This window comes from Coenobita brevimanus, chromosome 61, assembly GCF_032717465.1.
Source record: "Coenobita brevimanus isolate Jiangsu-jjx chromosome 61, ASM3271746v2, whole genome shotgun sequence".
Lineage (NCBI taxonomy): Eukaryota > Metazoa > Arthropoda > Malacostraca > Decapoda > Coenobitidae > Coenobita > Coenobita brevimanus.
Window position 1 is genome coordinate 26848906 of NC_137014.1, and position 21384 is coordinate 26870289.

Below are 21384 nucleotides of genomic sequence, written 5' to 3' on the forward strand. Positions count from 1 at the left end.
ACCACTACCACCACCAGATCAGGACGCCTCTCACGCCCGCCCGCAAGATACACACCGACACCTCCACCCATCACACATCCACCCCAAAACCCACCCTCCCCACATACCCCCCCAAACACCTCCCCCATAACCCTACCCCTCCACCAAGCACGTTGGAACTTTCCCAATTCTTAATTCCCCAAAGGACGACGCTCCTTCCACCAAATTAGCCCCAATAAAACCACCAACCTCCCGTCACTCTCGAGCATTCAAATTTCATCTCCCCACCAGGCACCATTCCCCGAGATGAAGGTGACGAAAGTCCGCTGGCACCCATACAGCCGCCCACCAGCCAGAGTCAAGGGCACTGACCACCTGCTACGCCTCCTACGCTGGACCAACCATCCGTCCTCCCTCCACTTCACGCTCAACCCCCATCAGGAGCCCAACCCGTTCACCACTCACTGGGTCAGTCTCACCCAACACCTGACCCCAGCCTACCAGACAGCTACCTCCACCACCTACCACCTCCAGTCACGGGGCCGTGACTTCAACAACGCGGAGGGTGGTAAAATGCCCGCCGTGCCCGCCGCAGGACCTCCCACCTCACCACCCCCCACACCACCACCGAGCCGCCACCCCACCACCACCCCAGGAGGACACACTGGTGAGGTTAGTGACCCCGGGCAAGAGGGTCATCAGGACATCACGGCCCTGAGCCCCTATTCCCCGCAAGTGCCCCAACCCCAGGTGATAAGGGGAACTGAACTACTGTGCGGGCAGAGCAGTGATCGACAGAATAGGGGTGGGACTGAAACTAAATCAGTCCCAGGTAACACCGTAATAACGGCTTTGTTACACCCTCTAGGGCAGGAGGCCCAAGGGCAGGAGGCCCAAGGCTAAGGCCTAAACAAAAGTAAAAAGAGACAGACAAACCTAGGCTACGGCCTAACAGAGTGTGCAAAGGGGAAGGCGACCCCAGGCTCCGGCCTAAACATACCAGGGAGAGAGAGTTGCCCTAGTGCATCCCTCTCCTACTGTTCTTCGGCTACGGCCAGAATACGGACCAGGGTAAAGAGCCCCTGCTACCGTACGTGTAGCACTACCCTATTACGGAAGCGGCGTCCCGGGGTCGGTACCCAGCTGCAACGGACGGGCGAACCAGTTCGCCCGTTAGTCGTCTTCCATACCGGCAGACACTCGGCTCCGGCCGGGGCACGTACCAGGGTAGAGAATTCCCTGCAGGTAGGATCAGTCCGTACTGGAGAGAGTGCGGCCTCTGTGCCCCTCCCTCCGGCTTGTCTCCTACTCGGGAGGAACACCACGCCGGCGGTACCTTGCCACGGCGAAAGGGCGACACCGATCACCCTATAGGTGTACCCCGTACGCAGGGCAAGTTCACGGCTACGGCCAAGGTGTGCAATAGGGGAAGGAGATCCCCGGCTCAGGCCTTCAGACACACTTGAGAGACCACGGGCAACGTGAGTCCTCCTCTAGCCTCTTTCCCTTCGGGGAGCTCTTTGTCGCCATCCGAGAATATAGTCCCAGATGAGACATTAGAGTGGTGGCAAGGCCCGATATCGGACCTACCGCCCACACCCGGGAGTTCCTTGTTCCTGCCAGAGCCCCAAAGGACACGCTGCCGCAGTCCAGTCCTGACGGCGCCTCTTCCCCTTGGTAACCGCAGTCCCAGGACGCCCAGGCCCGACTCCACAACCCATGACGAAGGCGATCCAGGCTCCCTCACTCCCCGGAGTCGGAGGAAACAGGCCCAACTGCTCCAGTTGTTCGGCCCCAGTGCTGAGGGCCACCTATCAGGTCGAGGCCCCCAGACCACAGGGCCTCCCTGCACCCCACCGGCGCGGTCCTAACACGAGGGCCGCCTCTCAGGTCGAGGTCCCCAGACGGGAGAGCCTCCCTGTATCCTAAGTGCAACAGTGACAGTACTATACCCAGGAAACAAGGGGAAACAGTGACAGTGACAGTAACCAGGAGAACAGTGCCAGTGCCTACACAGGAGAATATATTAAACAGTGGCCCACTAGGATCTAGTGCTATCAGGGCAGAAAGTGTATTTTTGTAAATTGGTTTAGTCCCACCCCACATTAAGGAACCAGGGAGTTTTCTGTGAGTCTAGAGCGCGGGCGAGTCGAAAGATAAGCGTACGTGTCTCCGTGACCAGGTGACAGTGTCGAGTGTCGCTATCCGCACCCTACCTCTTTTATAGTAATATCCTTGAACCAGACTCTCAATCTCGGTATTCTTACAGTGAACAACCCCATTTATATATTACCTCCCAGTGACATAAGAATCCCATTAAAGAACATAAAGTGAACAACCCCATTTATATATTACCTCCAAGTGACATGAGAACCCTATTAAAGAACACTCGCAATCTCCCTGTGTAATAATGATAATGCATATGATTATTCTGCGAAGCCAAGTGTTAATTCTGTATCTCTGTGTCTCTGTATCCTAAATATCATTCTATGTGTACTGTTATGAGTAGGACCTAGGTAATAGATGTGATACGGTATACTGCTTGGTTTTTATGTCCTGTTCCTTTGTTAGTGCTTTACGTCCGGTTTAGAAAGAGGACCCCGCTTCAGTAGCTAGTGTTTTTACGACGAGAAGTCGCCTTAAAAACACAGCATTAAACCAATGAACAGCACTTATGATGGTGGGCAGGAGAATAGACGAGTTTCCGATCAAAATTTTTTTGAAGTTAGAAGTATGGGTAAAAGATACTCAGAAAATAACTATGTCAACCATTATTTCTAACAAAAATGTGCAGAAACATGAAAAAATAATAAAGTAGCCGAAAAATCACGTGACACTGAAACGGCCTGTGATTGGTCGTAACGTCACTACTCACACGAAGGGAGCAGCATAGTCTGCTTTGTTAACGTTTAGCCAGGATACAGTGGTTATTTCTGACCTCTAAGAATGTCCAGTGACAAGAGGAATAATTGCTAATGTTTCGTTCCAATGTGTAAATGCACTGACAAAAGCACAGTAGGGAAATTATTCCTCTGTATACTAGCCAATAACAATAAACGAAAACAGTGGTGGCTGGCTGCTCGTCGGAAGTTCCCCGTGCTGGAATGCAGTCTTTACTGTTGTGAAAATATTATATTCTTCACCATATAGGTTCATACACACCTAATTATCTGAAATTCAGTAAAAAAAAACTGTGCTTTAATTATTAATAGAATATTAGGAGTCAGAGCGAAAACGTGCTAAGGTTAGATCGCCAACATGCCTTGACAGACTTCTATTTTTGCACAGATACTGATTTAAAGTGCAAATAAATTCATTTGCATGTTAAATTAATATTTATACAAAGCAGAAGTCTGCCAAGGCAAGATGTTCAGCTAAAGGAGAAACACTTCCGCTAATTTTAGCTCGTTTTCGCTGTGAATTCGGATTTTTTAAAAAGTAAAATTAAATATAAAAATTTGACCAGATTTCAAATAATTAGGTGAGTATGAACCTCTATGGTGATCAAATTTATAACACTTACCAATTAAAAAGTGCCAATTCGGTGTTGATTCGGTAAATGACCGCCGATTCGGTATTTCGTCACATTCTCCTGAAGTACTGTAATTGAGTCACTGCAACTGTTTTTTTTTTTTTCCTTCAGAAAACTAATAATGAAGAGGTCAAATATTAAATATGAGCATAATACCATCATAAACTCATACAACTGATAATGTACGGCATACATTTAACACTTCCCACCTCATGAGGTACGAGCACCGCTCGGGAATGGTGTAGCTGTATGCTACTTCTGGTCGATTTCACCACAATTTACTTACCTAACAGGTACCACCCATTTACACCATGAAAAATATTCCTTCACAACATTCCTGAAGGGGGTAGTTTGGATCTATGGTGGCCATGTAGTTACAACTATCATCTCTGTTACTGGTAAAGTAATGTGTGATGGATTGGAGCGTCGTCTGCAGTGTGAATGCTGACGTCATCGCCAACATGGCGGCTCCTTCCCTCCAGCTGCAAGGAATTAAAGTTATCACGTCTTGTTCAGTGCAAATGATAAATTAAATTAAAAGATACATATACCGTAAGTTTTTAAGTACATGGCAGAGTGCACTGGCCATGTTTACCCAGAACCGACAGCTCGTCTATTAGTCACTGACACATTAGGGGAAATCTGCACTGTTATTAGGATGGGTGGCTCGGTTTTAGGTCTAATATCGCGGAAGAACTATATTACTAGAGCCGAGGTACACATTCACTGAGGTCCCTGTAATCACTGCTCGGCTTTTCCTCTCTGTCACTGTTTCACTGGTGGTCTACACTTCCGTGACTATATCACTGGCAGATCTTTGACTTAATTTCCCTCTAAACATCTTAACACGCTGCTATGTCACTCTTTCACTGTCACTGCACTTTCATTATCACTCACTGTCGGGACTGGGTAGGGTGGCGGCATTGACAGTGGGCAGCGGGAGAGCTCACAGCCAGACTCCTGATAGGGGGTGAGCTTCATCAGGGGTCTCTGTGTCCCGCGGCCACGGGATCACTCACAGAGGTGTCCTTTCTTGTCTGGGGCTGCGTGCAGCGAAGGGCCCTGCACTGTCGGGGTTGGGAACTGAAATACGGCCCTCGGCACTGGGGCCAAAGAGTTTCCTAAAGCACTCACTCAGGTGCCTGACGGAGGACGAGTGTCTCCTGCGTCTCGGTGGGGAGAGGTCTCGCCCAGAGGTCCTGGGGGCGTCCTCAGGGGCCCATCGGCTGCGGTGTCCTGTTGTCAGGGAACCCGTCAGGTGTGGCCTGTGGCGTCAGCCTCCATCGGAGTCCGTCAGTTAGGGTCCCTTCAGAGCCAGCTGGGTGGAGAATAACTCTTGGGATAGAACAGAGCCTCTCCAAGGGTCCTCGGGGCTGAAACCTTCCTCCTTAGGGTTGCCTCGTTCATGGTGGACAGCAGGGTCATCTGCGCCCCCACTTGTCAGCTGGTCTGATGGCAGAACGCCCTCTCGTAGTGGAGTCACAGGGGGCGAGTGGCTTTGGTGCTCCTCCCTGGCGTGGCTACTGGCCGTTGCTGGGTTTCCATGGGCAACGAAACAAGGGCGGCTGCTGGCTGTCCCTTCATCATAGGTGCGGCTACCGGCCATTGCCTGGGCCCGACTCCCTGATGGGGATGCAGGCTACTGGCTGTCACTTGCCTGTCGGCCCGGCTACTGGCCATCGCCGAAGTCCTGTGTGGAGGCTGACGTGCCGACGAGGAGCAGCTGCCGGCCATCTCCTGCCGACAGGCGCGGCTACCGGTCATTGCCTGTGTCTTGTCCTCTGAGGCAACTACAGGAGGAGAGGAGACTTACCCTTCTCTCCCCAGCGTGGCTACCAGCCATCGCTGGTTCCTGTAGAGGAGTATAGTAGTACCTGACGGGGGAGCAGCTACCGGTCGTCTCCTACCGTGTGGCCTGGCTACAGGTCGTGGCCTTTTAAGGGCACGGCTACAAGCCATTGTCTGAACCTGGCTATAGGCTGTGGCTCTTAGAGGGGAGCGGCTACTGGCCGTCTCCTGAAGGGCTGAGTGGCTACTGGCTGTCTCACAAAGGGTGTGGCTGCTGGCCGTCACTGGGGTGCTGCTTGGAGCTGAGGATATAGCTCCACCCTGATCCTGTCGAGGGTCAGCTCGCCTGCAAGGTAGTCTCCGTTTCCTGCTATGGTGGCGGTAGGCGAGTTCTGGGTCATAGGGGTGCGCGGCCCGGGTGGACTTATGTCCTTGTCACCCTGAGTCAGGCCGCGCTCTGTCCGCCCCTTCGTAGGCTCCTCCTAGGGTTGTGGTGCCCTCTGTTACTAATTCCAGCATTTTACCACCGTCATCGGGGAAAAAGTCACGACCCCGTGACTGGAGGTGATAGACTTTGGTGTTGCTGGTGTGGTGAACTGGCTGGAGGTGTTGGAGGACTCCAGAAAATCTAGTCATATTTATTTTGTGTATTTGTACAGATGTCTTGTAATAAATTCTAGTAAATAATTTGCTATATTTTTAGGCCAGCTGTCAAGATCTTTTGACTGTTGCCAATATGTGTGTCCAAATGGATCATGTATTCACATCACAGATATGTTGACAACCATGACACAACAATAATGAGTTCATATACATAGTAAAATATGGACAGGTAGACATTAAATTCACGTGACTAAGATAATTTGAAAAGACTTGAGGAACGATAAAGCGAGAGGTGAAGCCATTTGGATCATCCGTCTCATCATTGACATCAGTACAATGATATATCCTTTTGCTACTGCCAGTCGAATATATGCCACTTTGGTGGCATCAGGTGATTTTATTCAGCTGAGGAGAGATATTTTGAACTGAAGGGATTGGAAATAGCCTTTATTACTGTAGATTCTTCACAACTATAAGGCCAGCCTAAGCCGAAGAAATTCGTCTGACAGCAACAAAACTAATAATGAGGAATCGTAATGAAAAGGTTATATTAAGTAAAAAGGGAAGGAAGGGTATGTAATTAACCCCTTCACCCCAGGAATGCCTTATGTAGGCTTAGTTAACGTCAGACATCTTTAGTAAGAACAGTCCTCCTAGTAGTGAAATGGGGTAAAGAAGGATACCTCTAACTATTCAGTTCGAAAAATATCTCGTACTCTAAATAAAATAATAGGAAGCTTACAAGAACGACGATGTCTCATAGTCAATGTGTTTAGAGGTATCAAGTGGAAGGAAGACATACAGAATATGAGGGTCTAAAAGAAGGGAACGGTGATGCTGAAATGAGGTCTTTTAATTTGCCCTGTTGGTATGAACACATGAGTTTATTCAGCATGGGAGAGACTTATAAATCCTGCACTACCAGGAAAATAAAATCGTCTGCAAGCAGCAGGAATAAAATAAATATCAATGTGCTACAGTAAAGAAGATGGTAAAAAAATGGAGGACGTACATTTACGAATTACAATACCGTAAATATTATATTTAAACAACAAGATCCCACGGTTGCTGTGCGTGGTGTTTTCCTGGAGGAGTATTTAGCGTACCGACCTCTGCCTATCGACTCATAGTCACAGAAATCAGAGGTTCGAACCCAGGGATTCTCCTCTTTAATACCTTTTGAACATGCCTAGTTCCGTCCAGTTTAATGGCCCTTGGACCCAGTGGCACACCTATACACACGCTAAAAAATCTAAATCGGTGAGATGATTAAACACACCTCACCAGCGAGAAAGAAGACTAATTGGATGAAAAATGGTTAGAAGTGGAAGAGTCAAAGTCTTAAAAGATGGTGGCCTTACCATTTTGCTCAGTTTGTTCACCATTGAACCATGTTTCCTTACTGCCCACTCGCCCTTTAACTGCATTTGCGATGTAATGCCGCTCTATCAGGCTCAGGCATTTTTAACACTGATTACACCCGCAGGAGGATCACCATTCCCGGCTGGCTTAACGCATGTTGACTGCAGGTTTGAGTTTTACATATTGATTATTTTCATTGTATATACATTGACAGATTTTTTATTTTACTTTTATTTTTATTTTTGTTTTTCATCTTAATTTACTTTTTTTAATTTAAAATGTCTCTAGTCATTCAACATACATTTTTATTCACCTTCCTTTTACCAACTACTCACTTTCATTCCTCCATATCTCACCATTCACTTTATTGTTTAAGCATGCACTCACGTACACCGCTCGCTGGCGCAGTGGGAACGTTCTCGCTTGCCATCTGGTAGACGGGAGTTCGTCCCTCGCTCAGGTTGCGAAAAGTTTCACTGACGAAGTGGGTGGTTACTGTCACCCTGGAGTAAGGGGACGGGTGTATGGGTGTGTGAAGGTCACAGCCTTGCCCTTAGATCGGACTATATGAGCTCTCAGCTCCCTTCCGGGAGGGTAAAATGCTGACGATCACGACCATGAAGTGATCCTGACCGACCCGGTGAATTACTTCAGTTATCTTTTTAGTATGTCACGCCCCACCGACACGCATTCATACTCTCAACGTAATTTACGTTGTTTACGTACTTGCATCTTCCACACTTAAAATCATTCAGTCTTCTCACACTCTTCAGAATCATCTGATTCACATTCACACATTCAGTTACTCTTAAAACTCATCTCTGAACATGCTATCCTGCACCATAAAAATCATTTAGGTTGAGGTGTTTCCTCTTTTGTCAGTCACAAATCTGGGAAATCAAGTATGCTTTAATGGACCTTCGAACTGAATCATATGGCAAAGTTCAGGGTCTATTATTTGTAATCCCATCGCTGTTTTAACTGGACTCTCATGAAGTAAAATACTAATAGCTTTTATATTTCCTTCTATATGCATTTCTTAAGTCGTCCAAGTAAGTGGGTAGTGATCATTAAAAGCAAATCTTATGGCTTTATTTTGCATTCTTTGCAGCTTTATTTATCTATTTATTTATTTATTTAATTTTTTACTTTATGCAGTGGTACTGGTGGGTAATGCAGTACAGGCACAACTAATGATTTTATTAGATAACACTTACTTATTTTGGGTAATTCTTTAACAATATGGAGCTTTGATAGAGCATCTCTTGCTTTCTGTATTCTGTATGGTATATATGTGATTTAATACACCTGTAGCATTAATTTTCTGTCCAAGTATGGTACCTTCTGTCGTGTAGTCAGTTACTTTTCCATCAACGATATCTTCAGTTTACCTCACTGCTAGGAATTACTGTAAATTAATGTTAACTTTTATTTTCCGCTTTATTCAAATTGACTGCAGGCAGCCGTTATTTCGTTTGCCACTTTCCTTACCATCATTCCTATAGATTTGCCTTGATACGTCACAATTTGCGTTGTCTTGTCAGCATAGTGAAAATTCTTACATCTTGGTCCAGCATTCGTTCTCTCATATATATAGTATATAAGACTGTCTCTTCTGCTTCTTAAAAAATCATTTCTTTCTCATAGATTTCTGGTAACCCGGAGTGTAGACTCTTATAATTTTAAACCAAAGTAACGACATGAAGAATCAGACACCACCAGATCTCTTGGTATGATCTATTGGCTACAGACCAACAAGTGGGAGACGAGCCAGCTTGAAACTAGAAGAGAAGCATAAGAAAAACAACAACGCAGTCACCAGTCTTTCCTTAATCGGTACTTCCTTCATCTTTTCACGATCTAAATCTCCGTCCCCAATTTCTTTTTTTGTTTATACCAGCGAATCGGCAATCGGCACCTCCTGTCAACTATCAAAAGTAGAGCCGTTCTAAGGGCTATTAACTTTGCATTATCCACATAAGCAGTTAAGCACACAAATAATTTATAATGTGCTCCGCCCTGCCAGGATACAAGCTGCAGCAGGTCTGTACTCTGCAGTGAGTTCGTGCGTCTGTTTATCTTGTGACGTCACAATCGACAAGTTGGAGCGGGCGAGGAGGGTGTGTGTGTGTGTGTGTGTGTGTGTGTGTGTGTGTGTGTCGCACGGGCTACGTCATAGTGACATCACGCAGCGGGTTGGTGGTGGTGGTAGTGGTGGTGGTGTCAATATAAGCAAGGCCGCCGCCTCCTTCCACACACTCGCTCTCAACAGCAGCTGCAGCGAGGGACGTGCTCACCCATTAGCCTTGCCATAAACTTTTTCGTCAAGCATCCTACAGGTACTCGGCTGTTCGTCAGTGAAGCCACGACCCACAGACCACACGCCAGTGTTGCTACACATTACTCAGCCACGTCGGCAGCTCAGCAACTGAAGTCAGCAGATCTTTCACGAGTTCTTCCCACACCAGACCGCGACTTACCATCGATAAACGATATAGGATATCACCACCCAAAGGTATGTTTGCTCCTGTAAAGAAACTAGCAACCTGAGAAATTATTTCAGTGCTTAACTTTAATACACACACACACACACACATACACACACACACACACACACACACACACAACATTTATCTGGTGGCATACCATTGCGCTTTTATCGTCTCTGTTGATGATTCAACGATTATGAAATTAACGACTTTGTTTTCTGACAGGTTCATCAGGTGGCATCATGACCCCGCGCATCTGCCCTGCCGTACAAGCAATTGCACTGGCCACAGACCTGACATCCAGTGGAGGAGTGCGACGCAAAACTCCACCAAGACTCTGTTCCACGCCCCAAAGAAGCTCCAATCGTTCCACACCTCCAAGAGCCTCCCCTGCCAGACATGCTGCTTCTCATCTGGCCAAACAATTGGTATGAAATTATGTCATAAAACGTACATTAACTTATCTTACTCTGACGAACGACATTGACGGTGATGGTACTTGCATCACTGCAGTAATATTACAGCAGGTCGAATATAATTGTATGACGTATGACTCTTGATATTTGAGGAGCCATTGACAGAAGTGTTAACGCAACTACAAATACAGAATGTGGGTTACAAAGAGGCCACAATATTGTCATATGTCAGTACAAGAAATACAGTGTATATGTGTGATAACACTGTTGGCACACAGTGACAGTGTTGTTGTTTTGGTAGGTGGAACTGTGGGCATCAGTGGAGGCGGGTGATGTGCAGAGGGTGGCTCAGCTGGTTCAGGACACAGGGCCGGCTGTGACCCGGGGCAGCAGTGGCTGCACACTGCTACATGTGGCAGCAGCCAACAACCAGCCAGAGGTAGTGGAGTGGCTGCTGCAGGTGCTGAGTCCCAACCTCGTAAACAAGGCGGGCCTGACCCCGGCCCACCTGGCGGCCATGAGGGGCCACACACAAGTGCTGAGGGTCTTGCTGGCCGACCCCCACAATGACCCCTTGGCCCGTGACCCAGCCGGCAACACCTACCACCACTGGGTACGTGACATCATACACTATCATCCACTCATATCCACCCAGCCGGCAACACCTACCACCACTGGCCGCATCATATTAAACATTATTAATCAATCTTAATAATTAATTGTATGGTGGTCATTGACTATATATTATTATGGATGTGAATATTGTTTTATGGGTGCAAGTGTACCAGAAATTCCTGGGTGCACAGTTTGATCACATACGACTGCTTATTGTTACTGCATTCTTCACTTTGCCTGACTTTTTTTTTTTTTTTTTTTTTTTTTGTCACTCTCTGGTGAAGCTGTGTGTGCCACTGTTTGAGGCTGTTTTGCGGTGGGACAGGAAGAAGTTGTTGCAGTTAGCGGAGGTGGGTGCTGACCCTGACTTGGATGGTGGGCGTGTGGTGGGAGGGGCACTTGTGAGGGAACTGCGAGTCACCACCGCCCGCCAACTGGCCTCAACTCTCCACAGGGAGCATATCCTTCAGTCCATCACCAAGACACCGTCTCACCAGCAGTCACAGGCAACAACCAGTAATCCCTCCACAACGTCCACTGTCAAAGGACACACAAGCCACTTCAGTCAGTTGCCTGTAAGTAGTGTGACTTAAATTGAGCCACAGTCCTACCACATAATAATTCAATAATCTTCTACTGGCACCATGTAAGTTCAACTGATTGCTTTTCAGTACCAATGTAACAATTTGTAAGTAACATAAGTGTTAAGTGAATGATATGCCTCTCTTTAGTTAGCCAATAAGTAGCTTCCTCATAAACTGTAGAGGATAACAGTGTAAGTTACAGTTACTGGAGCATCAGTAGCAATGGCTGTTTCCGGCAGGTGGGGTCACTACGGCTACAAGTGAAACCATCCTCTGAAGCAGTGGTTAAGCACAGTGTTGGTGATGATATCTATGGTGGGAGTGGTGGCTATGTAACCATCTTGAGCTACACTTCCTTTTCGGATCGGCCAGACCTGCACCTTCCCAGTTCACAGACAGGGACTCACAACCTAGCCAACGTCTTCAAAAAGATGGGGTTCAGTGGCCACATCCACCAGGATCTGACAGAGCAACAGACCAGACAGGTGGTGTCCCAGGTGAGGGACATGGAGGAACTAGATGGTGTCGGCTGTGCCATCTTTATTGTGGCCAGTCATGGCACCCCAGACCACCAGTTTCTCACCTCTGATGGCCGCCTGTTGGACTCACACTGGCTCTGTAATCTCTTCAGAGATTCACAGTGTTCACGCCTCAGAAATAAGCCCAAGTTGTTTATCTTCGACCTTTGTTGCGGCTACTACAGACAAGATGAAGCAAAATGCACTAGAAGTAAAGACAGCAGGGTGGAGGAACCATTGAGAGATACAGTGTGTCTGTACTCCAACAGCGGAGAACTAACATGGTACAACCCCAGCAAGGATGGCACTCCCTTTACCAAGTCCCTGTGTTACACTCTGGCGCAGCATGGCCATCAAGAGTTTGGTGACCTGTACCGCCACTTCTTCACCCACTACACCAGTCTGGTGCCCTCTGCCACACCTCGCCTTGATTATGTTGGATTTTCAAAGAAGTTCTTCTTTTCCACCTCTACCACACTGTAGGACTGAGCGCCAGAACTACCATATAAGACATTAACGTTCCAATATTTAGATGAAAATATTTTTGAACCAGAATTTCTCTCAAGCAGAAAGAATTACACGATATTCCTTTTAGAAAAATGCATAAATAGGATTGTAACACTATTAAGAAGAAATAGTGAAACATTTTAAACACTTGTAAGCATATACTGCTGCTTATAATTTTCAAGTCTACCTATGCCTATAGTGTACTCCATTACACAGCCAGTCTGTTATATGAAGAAATCTGAACTATTTCTTGGTCGGTCATCCACTCGTAACTGGCCTCTGGGGCATGACTAATGTAAATAGTATATAATTTTATTGTTTGCCTTCATTGTTCCATAACCTGTGTTGCTTGACGTTGCATTGATATCGCAAGTAAGATTACTTATGAAGATCTCGAGGCTGGAAACAAGGACTCCAGAAAATCTAGTCATATTTTGTGTATTTGTACAGGTGTCTTATAATAAATTTTAGTAAATAATTTGCTATATTTGTAAGGCTACTGTCAAGATCTTTTGACTGTTGCCAATGTGTGCGTCCAAATGGGTAATGTATTCACATCAGAGCTGGGGTGTCGACAAACCCATAACACAGCATAAATAAGTGTTTATAAACAGTTAACTATGGACAGGTAAACATTAAATTCACGTGAACAATATAATATTAAAAGATATGAAGAATAATATAATGAGAAGTAAAGCCATTTTGATCATCAGTCTCTATCATTTTGCTATTGCTAGTCGAACATATGCCACTTTAGTAAACCCTCTCATCAGGTGATTTTATTCAGCTGAGAAGAGATATTTTGAGCTGAAGGGATTGGAAATAGCTTTCATTAGATTCTTCATAACTATAAGGCCAGCTTAAGCTGAAGAAATTCGTCTGATAGCAATAAAATTGATAATGAGGTATCGCAATGTAAAGGTTCCGTTAAGTAAAAATTGGAGGAAGGATATATACTCGTAATTAACTTTGTTATGCTAGGTGTTTAAGGGTCCGCTTCCCGTCCCTTGAACGCCTAGTGTGCAGCGGGGTTCCCTTTCTAGACAGGAACTTAAACAAATAAGAGAGAGCCAGGCCACAAAAACTCAGGGCAACAACCTTACACATATATTGACAAATTCTAGATGTGGAACAGGCAGACGTCACAAAACAGAAATCTAGACAATTCTATGACATGTATTGAGATCATGGGTAGTAGTATCACTCAGATACTGTTTGGACAATAGTTCTGGGTCAAAGTGAATAGCACAATTAAAATGCCCGCCGTGCCCGCCGCAGGACCTCCCACCTCACTACCCCCCACACCACCACCGAGCCGCCACCCCACCACCACCCCAGGAGGACACATTGGTGAGGTTAGTGACCCCGGGCAAGAGGTTCATCAGGGCATCACGGCCCTGAGCCCCTATTCCCCGCAAGTGCCCCAACCCCAGGTGATCAGGGGAATTGAACTACTGTGCGGGCGGAGCAGTGATCGACAGAATAGGGGTGGGACTGAAACTAAATCAGTCCCAGGTAACACCGTATTGACGGCTTTGTTACACCCTCTAGGGCAGGAGGCCCAAGGGCAGGAGGCCCAAGGCTATGGCCTAAACAAAAGTAAAAAGAGACAGAGAAACCTAGGCTACGGCCTAACAGAGTGTGCAAAGGGGAAGGCGACCCCAGGCTCCGGCCTAAACACACCAGGGAGAGAGAGTTGCCCTAGTGCATCCCTCTCCTACTGTTCTTCGGCTACGGCCAGAATACGGACCAGGGTAAAGAGCCCCTGCTACCATACGTGTAGCACTACCCTATTACGGAAGCGGCGTCCCGGGGTCGGTACCCAGCCACAATGGACGGGCGAACCAGTTCGCCCGTTAGTCGTCTTCCGTATGGGCAGACACTCGGCTCCGGCCGGGGCACGTACCAGGGTAGAGAATTCCCTGCAGGTAGGATCAGTCCGTATTGGAGAGAGTGCGGCCTCTGTGCCCCTCACTCCGGCTTGTCTCCTACTACGGGAGGAACACCACGCTGGCGGTACCTTGCCACGGCGAAAGGGCGACACCGATCACCCCATAGGTGTACCCCGTACGCCGGGCAAGTTCACAGCTACAGCCAAGGTGTGCAATAGGGGAAGGAGATCCCCGACTCAGGCCTTCAGACACACTCGAGAGACCACGGGCAACGTGAGTCCTCCTCTAGCCTCTTTCCCTTCGGGGAGCCCTTCGTCGCCATCCGGGAATATAGTCCCGGATGAGACATTAGAGTGGTGGCAAGGCCCGATATCGGACCTACCGCCCACACCCGGGAGTTCCTTGTTCCTGCCGGAGCCCCGTAGGAGACGCTGCCGCAGTCCAGTCCTGACGGCGCCTCTCCCCCTTGGGAGAGGCCCGACTCCACAACCCACGACGAAGGCGATCCAGGCTCCCTCACTCCCCGGAGTCGGAGGAAACAGGCCCGACTGCTCCGGTTGTTCGGCCCCAGTCCTGAGGGCCACCTATCAGGTTGAGGCCCCCAGACCACAGGGCCTCCCTGCACCCCACCGGCGCGGTCCTAACACGAGGGCCGCCTCTCAGGTTGAGGTCCCCAGACGGGAAAGCCTCCCTGTATCCTAAGTGCAACAGTGACAGTACTATACCCAGGAAATAAGGGGAAACAGTGACAGTAACCAGGAGAACAGTGCCAGTGCCTACACAGGAGAATATATTAAACAGTGGCCCACTAGGATCTAGTGCTATCAGGGCAGAAAGTGTATTTTTGTAAATTGGTTTAGTCCTTCCCCACATTAAGGAACCAGGGAGTTTTCTGTGAGTCTAGAGCACGGGCGAGTCGAAAGATAAGCGTACGTGTCTCCGTGACCAGGTGACAGTGTCGAGTGTCGCTATCCGCACCCTACCTCTTTTATAGTAATAACATGAACCAGACTCTCAATCTCGGTATTCTTACTGTGAACAACCCCATTTATATATTACCTCCCAGTGACATAAGAATCCCATTAAAGAACATAAAGTGAACAACCCCATTTATATACAAGTGACATGAGAACCCTATTAAAGAATACTCGCAATCTCCCTGTGTAATAATGATAATGCATATGATTATTCTGTGAAGCCAAGTGTTAATTCTGTATCTCTGTGTCTCTGTATCCTAAATATCATTCTATGTGTACTGTTATGAGTAGGACCTAGGTAATAGATGTGATACGGTATACTGCCTAGTTTTTATGGCCTGTTCCTTTGTTAGTGCTTTACGTCCGGTCTAGAAAGAGGACCCCGCTTCAGTAGCTAGTGTTTTTACGATGAGAAGTCGCCTTAAAAACACAGCATTACACTGGTGGCAAGCGGTGGTTCTGGATCCGAGTAAAGCACGGAGGAACGAAGAAAGGAAACTTACGCAATGGCAGCCAAACCACATATCCAATTGCTGAGGTACAACCCGGACCAGTGCGACATAGAGGTATATTTAGACATGGTCAAACCCCTCCTAGACATAGGGTTCGACTCAGACAGAGAAAAGATCGCAGTCACACTACCTAACCTGGGTAAAATAATCACTACTGTCGCACCAAAAATCGTCCCAGAACTATCATGGGACCAATTCTTGCAAATCGTGAGACAGGCTTTTACGCCATCAATAGGCCGAGTTGTCGCTCTCTCCCAACTCGACGCCCTTACCTACGACGGAAACCTGGATGATACATTCACCCAGGCTCGGCGCCTCGTCAGCGCTGCCTATCCCGAGGCACCTACAAATGCCCGGGATATACATACATTCAATGCTCTATTGAGGATCCTCCCCAGCATAGTCAGGGAGCATTTCTCAATCTACGACCCCTCAGGGGACATGGAAAATGACCTGCAACTCGTCCGACATCTGCTCGCCGCCCGCCCCACACCACAGCCACTCCACGCGGTGACACGTTTTCCAACAAAGCAACACCCCCCATCCAAACCTTAGCTGCCGCCTCACCAGCCAACTACTGAGCCGTCTCCCACAGTCCCTAGAGCTTACCCGCAGAAGAAGCGCCCAAACCCCAGGGAGCAAGGAAACCTCATCACAATTAATCCCTGGGAATTCACAGCTTGCAGTCGCACCTGCCCTCTGCACGACATTAGGGAACAGCTTAAAGCTAGCAGGCACAGAACCTTTCACCAAGGGCGCAAGAAAGTCTCCTCCTTAGATGACGACGCCCCGGAAGACGACGCACCGCCACAACACTACTCGGGAACGGACGATGACGACCAAGACGACACCACTCCACAACAGATGGATTTTTAGGCCCGCCCCCGCACCTCCCCACGGTAGCGGGGGCCACCTCACAGAACTACAGACCCCCAGTTTACAACAAGATTTGGCTAAATGGGATCAAGGCACGACTACTAGTGGATACGGGAGCAGCCAGATCGTGTCTCTGCTCCCACTTCTACTCCCGCCACATTGGTGCATTCGGTCCTCTTTTCCCCACCTCAGCCAACCTCGTCGACGCGGGGGACGGCCCCCTGCCTATCCGTGGGGAAACTCGGGCCCTTCAAACCCACACCCACCAACAAATATCCACTAGCCACCCATTCATCATATTCGACTCGACATGCAATCAGTATGATGGATATTTAGGGCTGGACCTCCTCCAGAAACTACATGCCACCATTGACTGCCATCAACGCCGCCTCCACTTCAGTCCAGCCCATCCCAACCAAGCAGCAGTCAACAAGAAAGAAGAAGAAGAAAAAAAAAACACCGAAGAAAAATCAGGAACACCTCCCCTCACACACTACACAAACACACACTACCATCAAACACTCACCTGTCCCAAATCACCCACACACCTAACCTCAACCCAACCCCTCACACTACCCTACCCCATCACCACCACCCACCACACATCATCTGCATCCCTCCCCATCTTTTCCTGCCACTATCGCCTCCTCAATCACTATTCCACCCCACCATGAAGCTTGGGTAAAACTAAACAAACCTTCTCATACCTCCGTCCTCTTCTCACCATCCATCCCCACCGGACCACTCTCTTCCTGTTTAGTAAGTCCCACCTTCCTACCCCCACATGCCCACGAAATCCGTATCGCCAACCTCGCCACTACCCCACTAACCCTAACCAGAGGACTCATCATCGGCGACACAGAAGAAGCTGAACCATGCCAAACACCACCTCCAGACCATCCCACTCTCCCCAACCTACCATCACACCTATCCCCTGCCCAAACCAACAGCCTACGACAACTCCTGGATTTTCAAGACCTATTCTCCTCTGGCCCAACCGCCCTTGGCCATACCACCTATCTCAGCCATGAGATACACACGACCGGACCTCCAATTTGCCAACCATCACGACGAAAGAATCCAAAGCAACGGGCAGAAGAAGACCGGCAGGTCCAGGACATGCTAGATGCCGGCGTAATCTCCAACTCTACTAGCCCATGGTCCTCACCGGTGGTACTCGTAAGAAAAAAAGATGGGACAATGCTTTTTGTGTTGACTACCGCCGAGTCAACGATGTCACAGCCAAAGATGCAACTCCCCTACCCCGCATCGACGACTCACTGGACTCATTACATGGCTCGACATGGTTCTCCACCCTAGACCTGCAGTTGGGCTATTGGCAAGTCCCTGTACACCCCGACGACAAACACAAAACCGCCTTCTCCACATCGAATGGCAAACACTGTGAATTCAACGTCCTCCCTTTTGGACTCTGCAACGCCCCTGCCACATTCTCCCGTTTGATGGAGTCTGTCATCAGTGGACTAACCTGGGAGACTTGCTTGGCGTATCTCGACGACCTCATCGTTTTTAGTCGTACCTGGACCGACCACCTTCATCGCCTCAAGCAAGTGTTTCACCGCATACGCCAAGCAGGGCTAAAATTGAAACCAACAAAGTGCGTCTTGGCAGAGAGATCATTGTCTTTCCTGGGACACTTAATTAACGCTGAAGGCATCTCACCAGACCCAGATAAACTTCGAGCCATCTCAGACATCCCCCTGCCCGGCGACGTACATGAGACCAGAGCCTTCCTGGGGTTAACATCATACTATAGGCGGTTCATCAAAGGGTTCGCTGATATCGCCAAACCCCTGCACGATCTAACAAAAAAAGGTGAGCCTTTCGTGTGGACCAAAACAAGGAAAACAGCATTTACCACCCTCAAATCAAAGTTAACCACCGCCCCAGTAGTCGCATTCCCAGACTACAACCTCCCATTCCGCCTGTATACTGACGTGTCCCTCATCGCCATAGGGGCTGTCCTTGCACAAGTACAAAATGGGAGAGAACACATCTTCGCCTGTGCCAGTCGCACCCTGAATGCGGCAGAACGCAACTATGCGGCCACCAAACGTGAGTGCCTAGGGATCATCTGGTCCCTAGAATACTTTCGGTCCTACATCTCAGGCACCCATGTAATAGTCATTACAGATCACCAATCCCTGCAATGGCTACGGCAATCAAACACCAACAATGCCCAACTGATATGCTGGCGAGAGACACTCGAAGAGTATGACTTCGAAATCGCATACCGACCAGGCAAACTCCACACCAACGCCGATGCCCTATCTCGTCTCCCAATCAGCGCCATCACGACAGAACCAGACCTAGTCCAAATGTGGCACAACAAACAATGCCCCACCTGGATTCCACAGACCACGTTCACTAAACTCCATCCACACGGCGAACATCTCTTCGACCCTAACGGACACATTGTCCTTAGCCCAGCCACTGCCCACGACACCATGCTCCACCTCCATGCCCACAACGGCATCCACCTGGGAACGAAGAAGCTGCTACAAGTCTTTAACGACATGTACTGGACCCCAAACCCATCCACCATCGCAAAGAAGATCATACAATCATGCCGAGCATGCGCCCTTGGAAAGGACATCCCCCGAGCACCAGGCCCTACAGGAAAGTTAACAGCACAAAAACCGTGGCAACTACTCTCCTTAGACATCATCGGCCCTCTCACACCAAAAACAGGCTACAAGTACATAATTACCTTCGTAGATGTATATTCTAAGTTTATCATCGCCTGCCCCGCCAAGGATCACACCGCACTATCAGTCGCCGATGCCCTCACCCGACATGTATTCCCTGATTTTGGGATCCCACAGGCCCTTCATTCGGATAATCCTCCAGAATTTATGGGAAAAATCTGGGAAGAACTAGCTAGCATATTCGGATACAACATCTCTCACTCATCCCCCTACTGGCCCCAGGGCAACAGCATCTGCGAGAGAAGCCATCGCTCCCTTATGAACCAGGTCCGCACACGCATTATGCAAACGGGAAACGAAGACTGGCCTGCACACGTCAAGATCATACAATGGGGTTTAAATACGTGCCCACAAGAAGATGGAATAACTCCACACGAGAGAGTTTTCGGAGAATCGCCCCTACTCCTACCACTCCGCCACCACCTACAACCGCCCACCCCACCCTCCACCACCGACCCTCTCCACCACCTCAAACGCCGCCTCCACCATCTGCATTCACAACAAGACTTAGCACCTAACGCAACCCATTCCAACCCACACACACCTGGCCAGTCTGTTGTTGTCGCAAACCTGCCTACCCCACCCAAGACCTCCCCCCGATTCAACGGACTTTACAAAATTGTGCGAGTACCCAACCCATACCAAGTCACTGTGGATCAACAAGGACAACACCTCACATACAGAAATCGCCACGTGCGCCCCTTCCACCCACCCGACACCGCCCACCCCCGCACTAAGCCTACCTGCACCCCGGCCCACACACCTGGCCACCCCTACCTTTCTCAGAATCACCCCCCAGGCTCCTACTCCTACTCCTTCTCACCCCCTTCCTCAAACTCACCAGCAACCAGCCCACCCCCCGACACACCACCACCACAGGCTGAAACCACCACTACATCACAACCTGAAATTCACCCACCTAACACCCATCCACCCACCACCTCCCAACCCACTTCACCCATGCCGCCCACATCACCACAACCGCCCACCCCCGAAAACCACACCACTCGCCACTCCACCACCCCCACACCCACCACCACCCTTCCTCATGACCACTCCCATTATACGCGCCACACCGCACCCCCAACCATTCCCCCCCTCACCCCCACACACCCTCACCACCACCACGCACACAACCAGCCTCACCATCCACACCTACCATAACCACTACCACCACCAGATCAGGACGCCTCTCACGCCCGCCCGCAAGATACACACCGACACCTCCACCCATCACACACCCACCCCAAAACCCACCCTCCCCACATACCCCCCCAAACACCTCCCCCATAACCCTACCCCTCCACCAAGCACGTTGGAACTTTCCCAATTCTTAATTCCCCAAAGGACGACGCTCCTTCCACCAAATTAGCCCCAATAAAACCACCAACCTCCCGTCACTCTCGAGCATTCAAATTTCATCTCCCCACCAGGCACCATTCCCCGAGATGAAGGTGACGAAAGTCCGCTGGCACCCATACAACCGCCCACCAGCCAGAGTCAAGGGCACCGACCACCTGCTACGCCTCCTACGCTGGACCAACCATCCGTCCTCCCTCCACTTCACGCTCAACCCCCATCAGGAGCCCAACCCGTTCACCACTCACTGGGTCAGTCTCACCCAACACCTGACCCCAGCCTACCAGACAGCCACCTCCACCACCTACCACCTCCAGTCACGGGGCCGTGACTTCAACAACGCGGAGGGTGGTAAAATGCCCGCCGTGCCCGCCGCAGGACCTCCCACCTCACCACCCCCCACACCACCACCGAGCCACCACCCCACCACCACCCCAGGAGGACACACTGGTGAGGTTAGTGACCCCGGGCAAGAGGGTCATCAGGACATCACGGCCCTGAGCCCCTATTCCCCGCAAGTGCCCCAACCCCAGGTGATAAGGGGAACTGAACTACTGTGCGGGCAGAGCAGTGATTGACAGAATAGGGGTGGGACTGAAACTAAATCAGTCCCAGGTAACACCGTAATAACGGCTTTGTTACACCC

General features: G+C 49.2%; 1 protein-coding gene across 1 annotated transcript; it reads left to right on the forward strand.

The window, feature by feature from the left end:
- Positions 1-8964: 8964 nt before the first annotated feature.
- Positions 8965-12369, forward strand: LOC145403722 (uncharacterized). Its single transcript, XM_080275402.1, has 6 exons — positions 8965-8994; positions 9641-9779; positions 9979-10181; positions 10471-10782; positions 11069-11300; positions 11549-12369. The coding sequence occupies exons 1-6, from the start codon at positions 8965-8967 to the stop codon at positions 12367-12369; spliced, it is 1737 nt and encodes a 578-aa protein (XP_080131528.1).
- Positions 12370-21384: the final 9015 nt, after the last annotated feature.

What these genes read in the sequence shown, in the direction of transcription:
- LOC145403722 (XM_080275402.1), top strand. Translation starts at nt 8,965, where the DNA reads ATGAAGAATCAGACACCACCAGATCTCTTG. An exon ending in CTCATCTGGCCAAACAATTG is followed by an intron (nt 10,182 to 10,470) that starts GTATGAAATTAT and finishes TTGTTTTGGTAG; the next exon opens with GTGGAACTGTGGGCATCAGT. An exon ending in GCAGTCACAGGCAACAACCA is followed by an intron (nt 11,301 to 11,548) that starts GTAATCCCTCCA and finishes CATAAACTGTAG; the next exon opens with AGGATAACAGTGTAAGTTAC.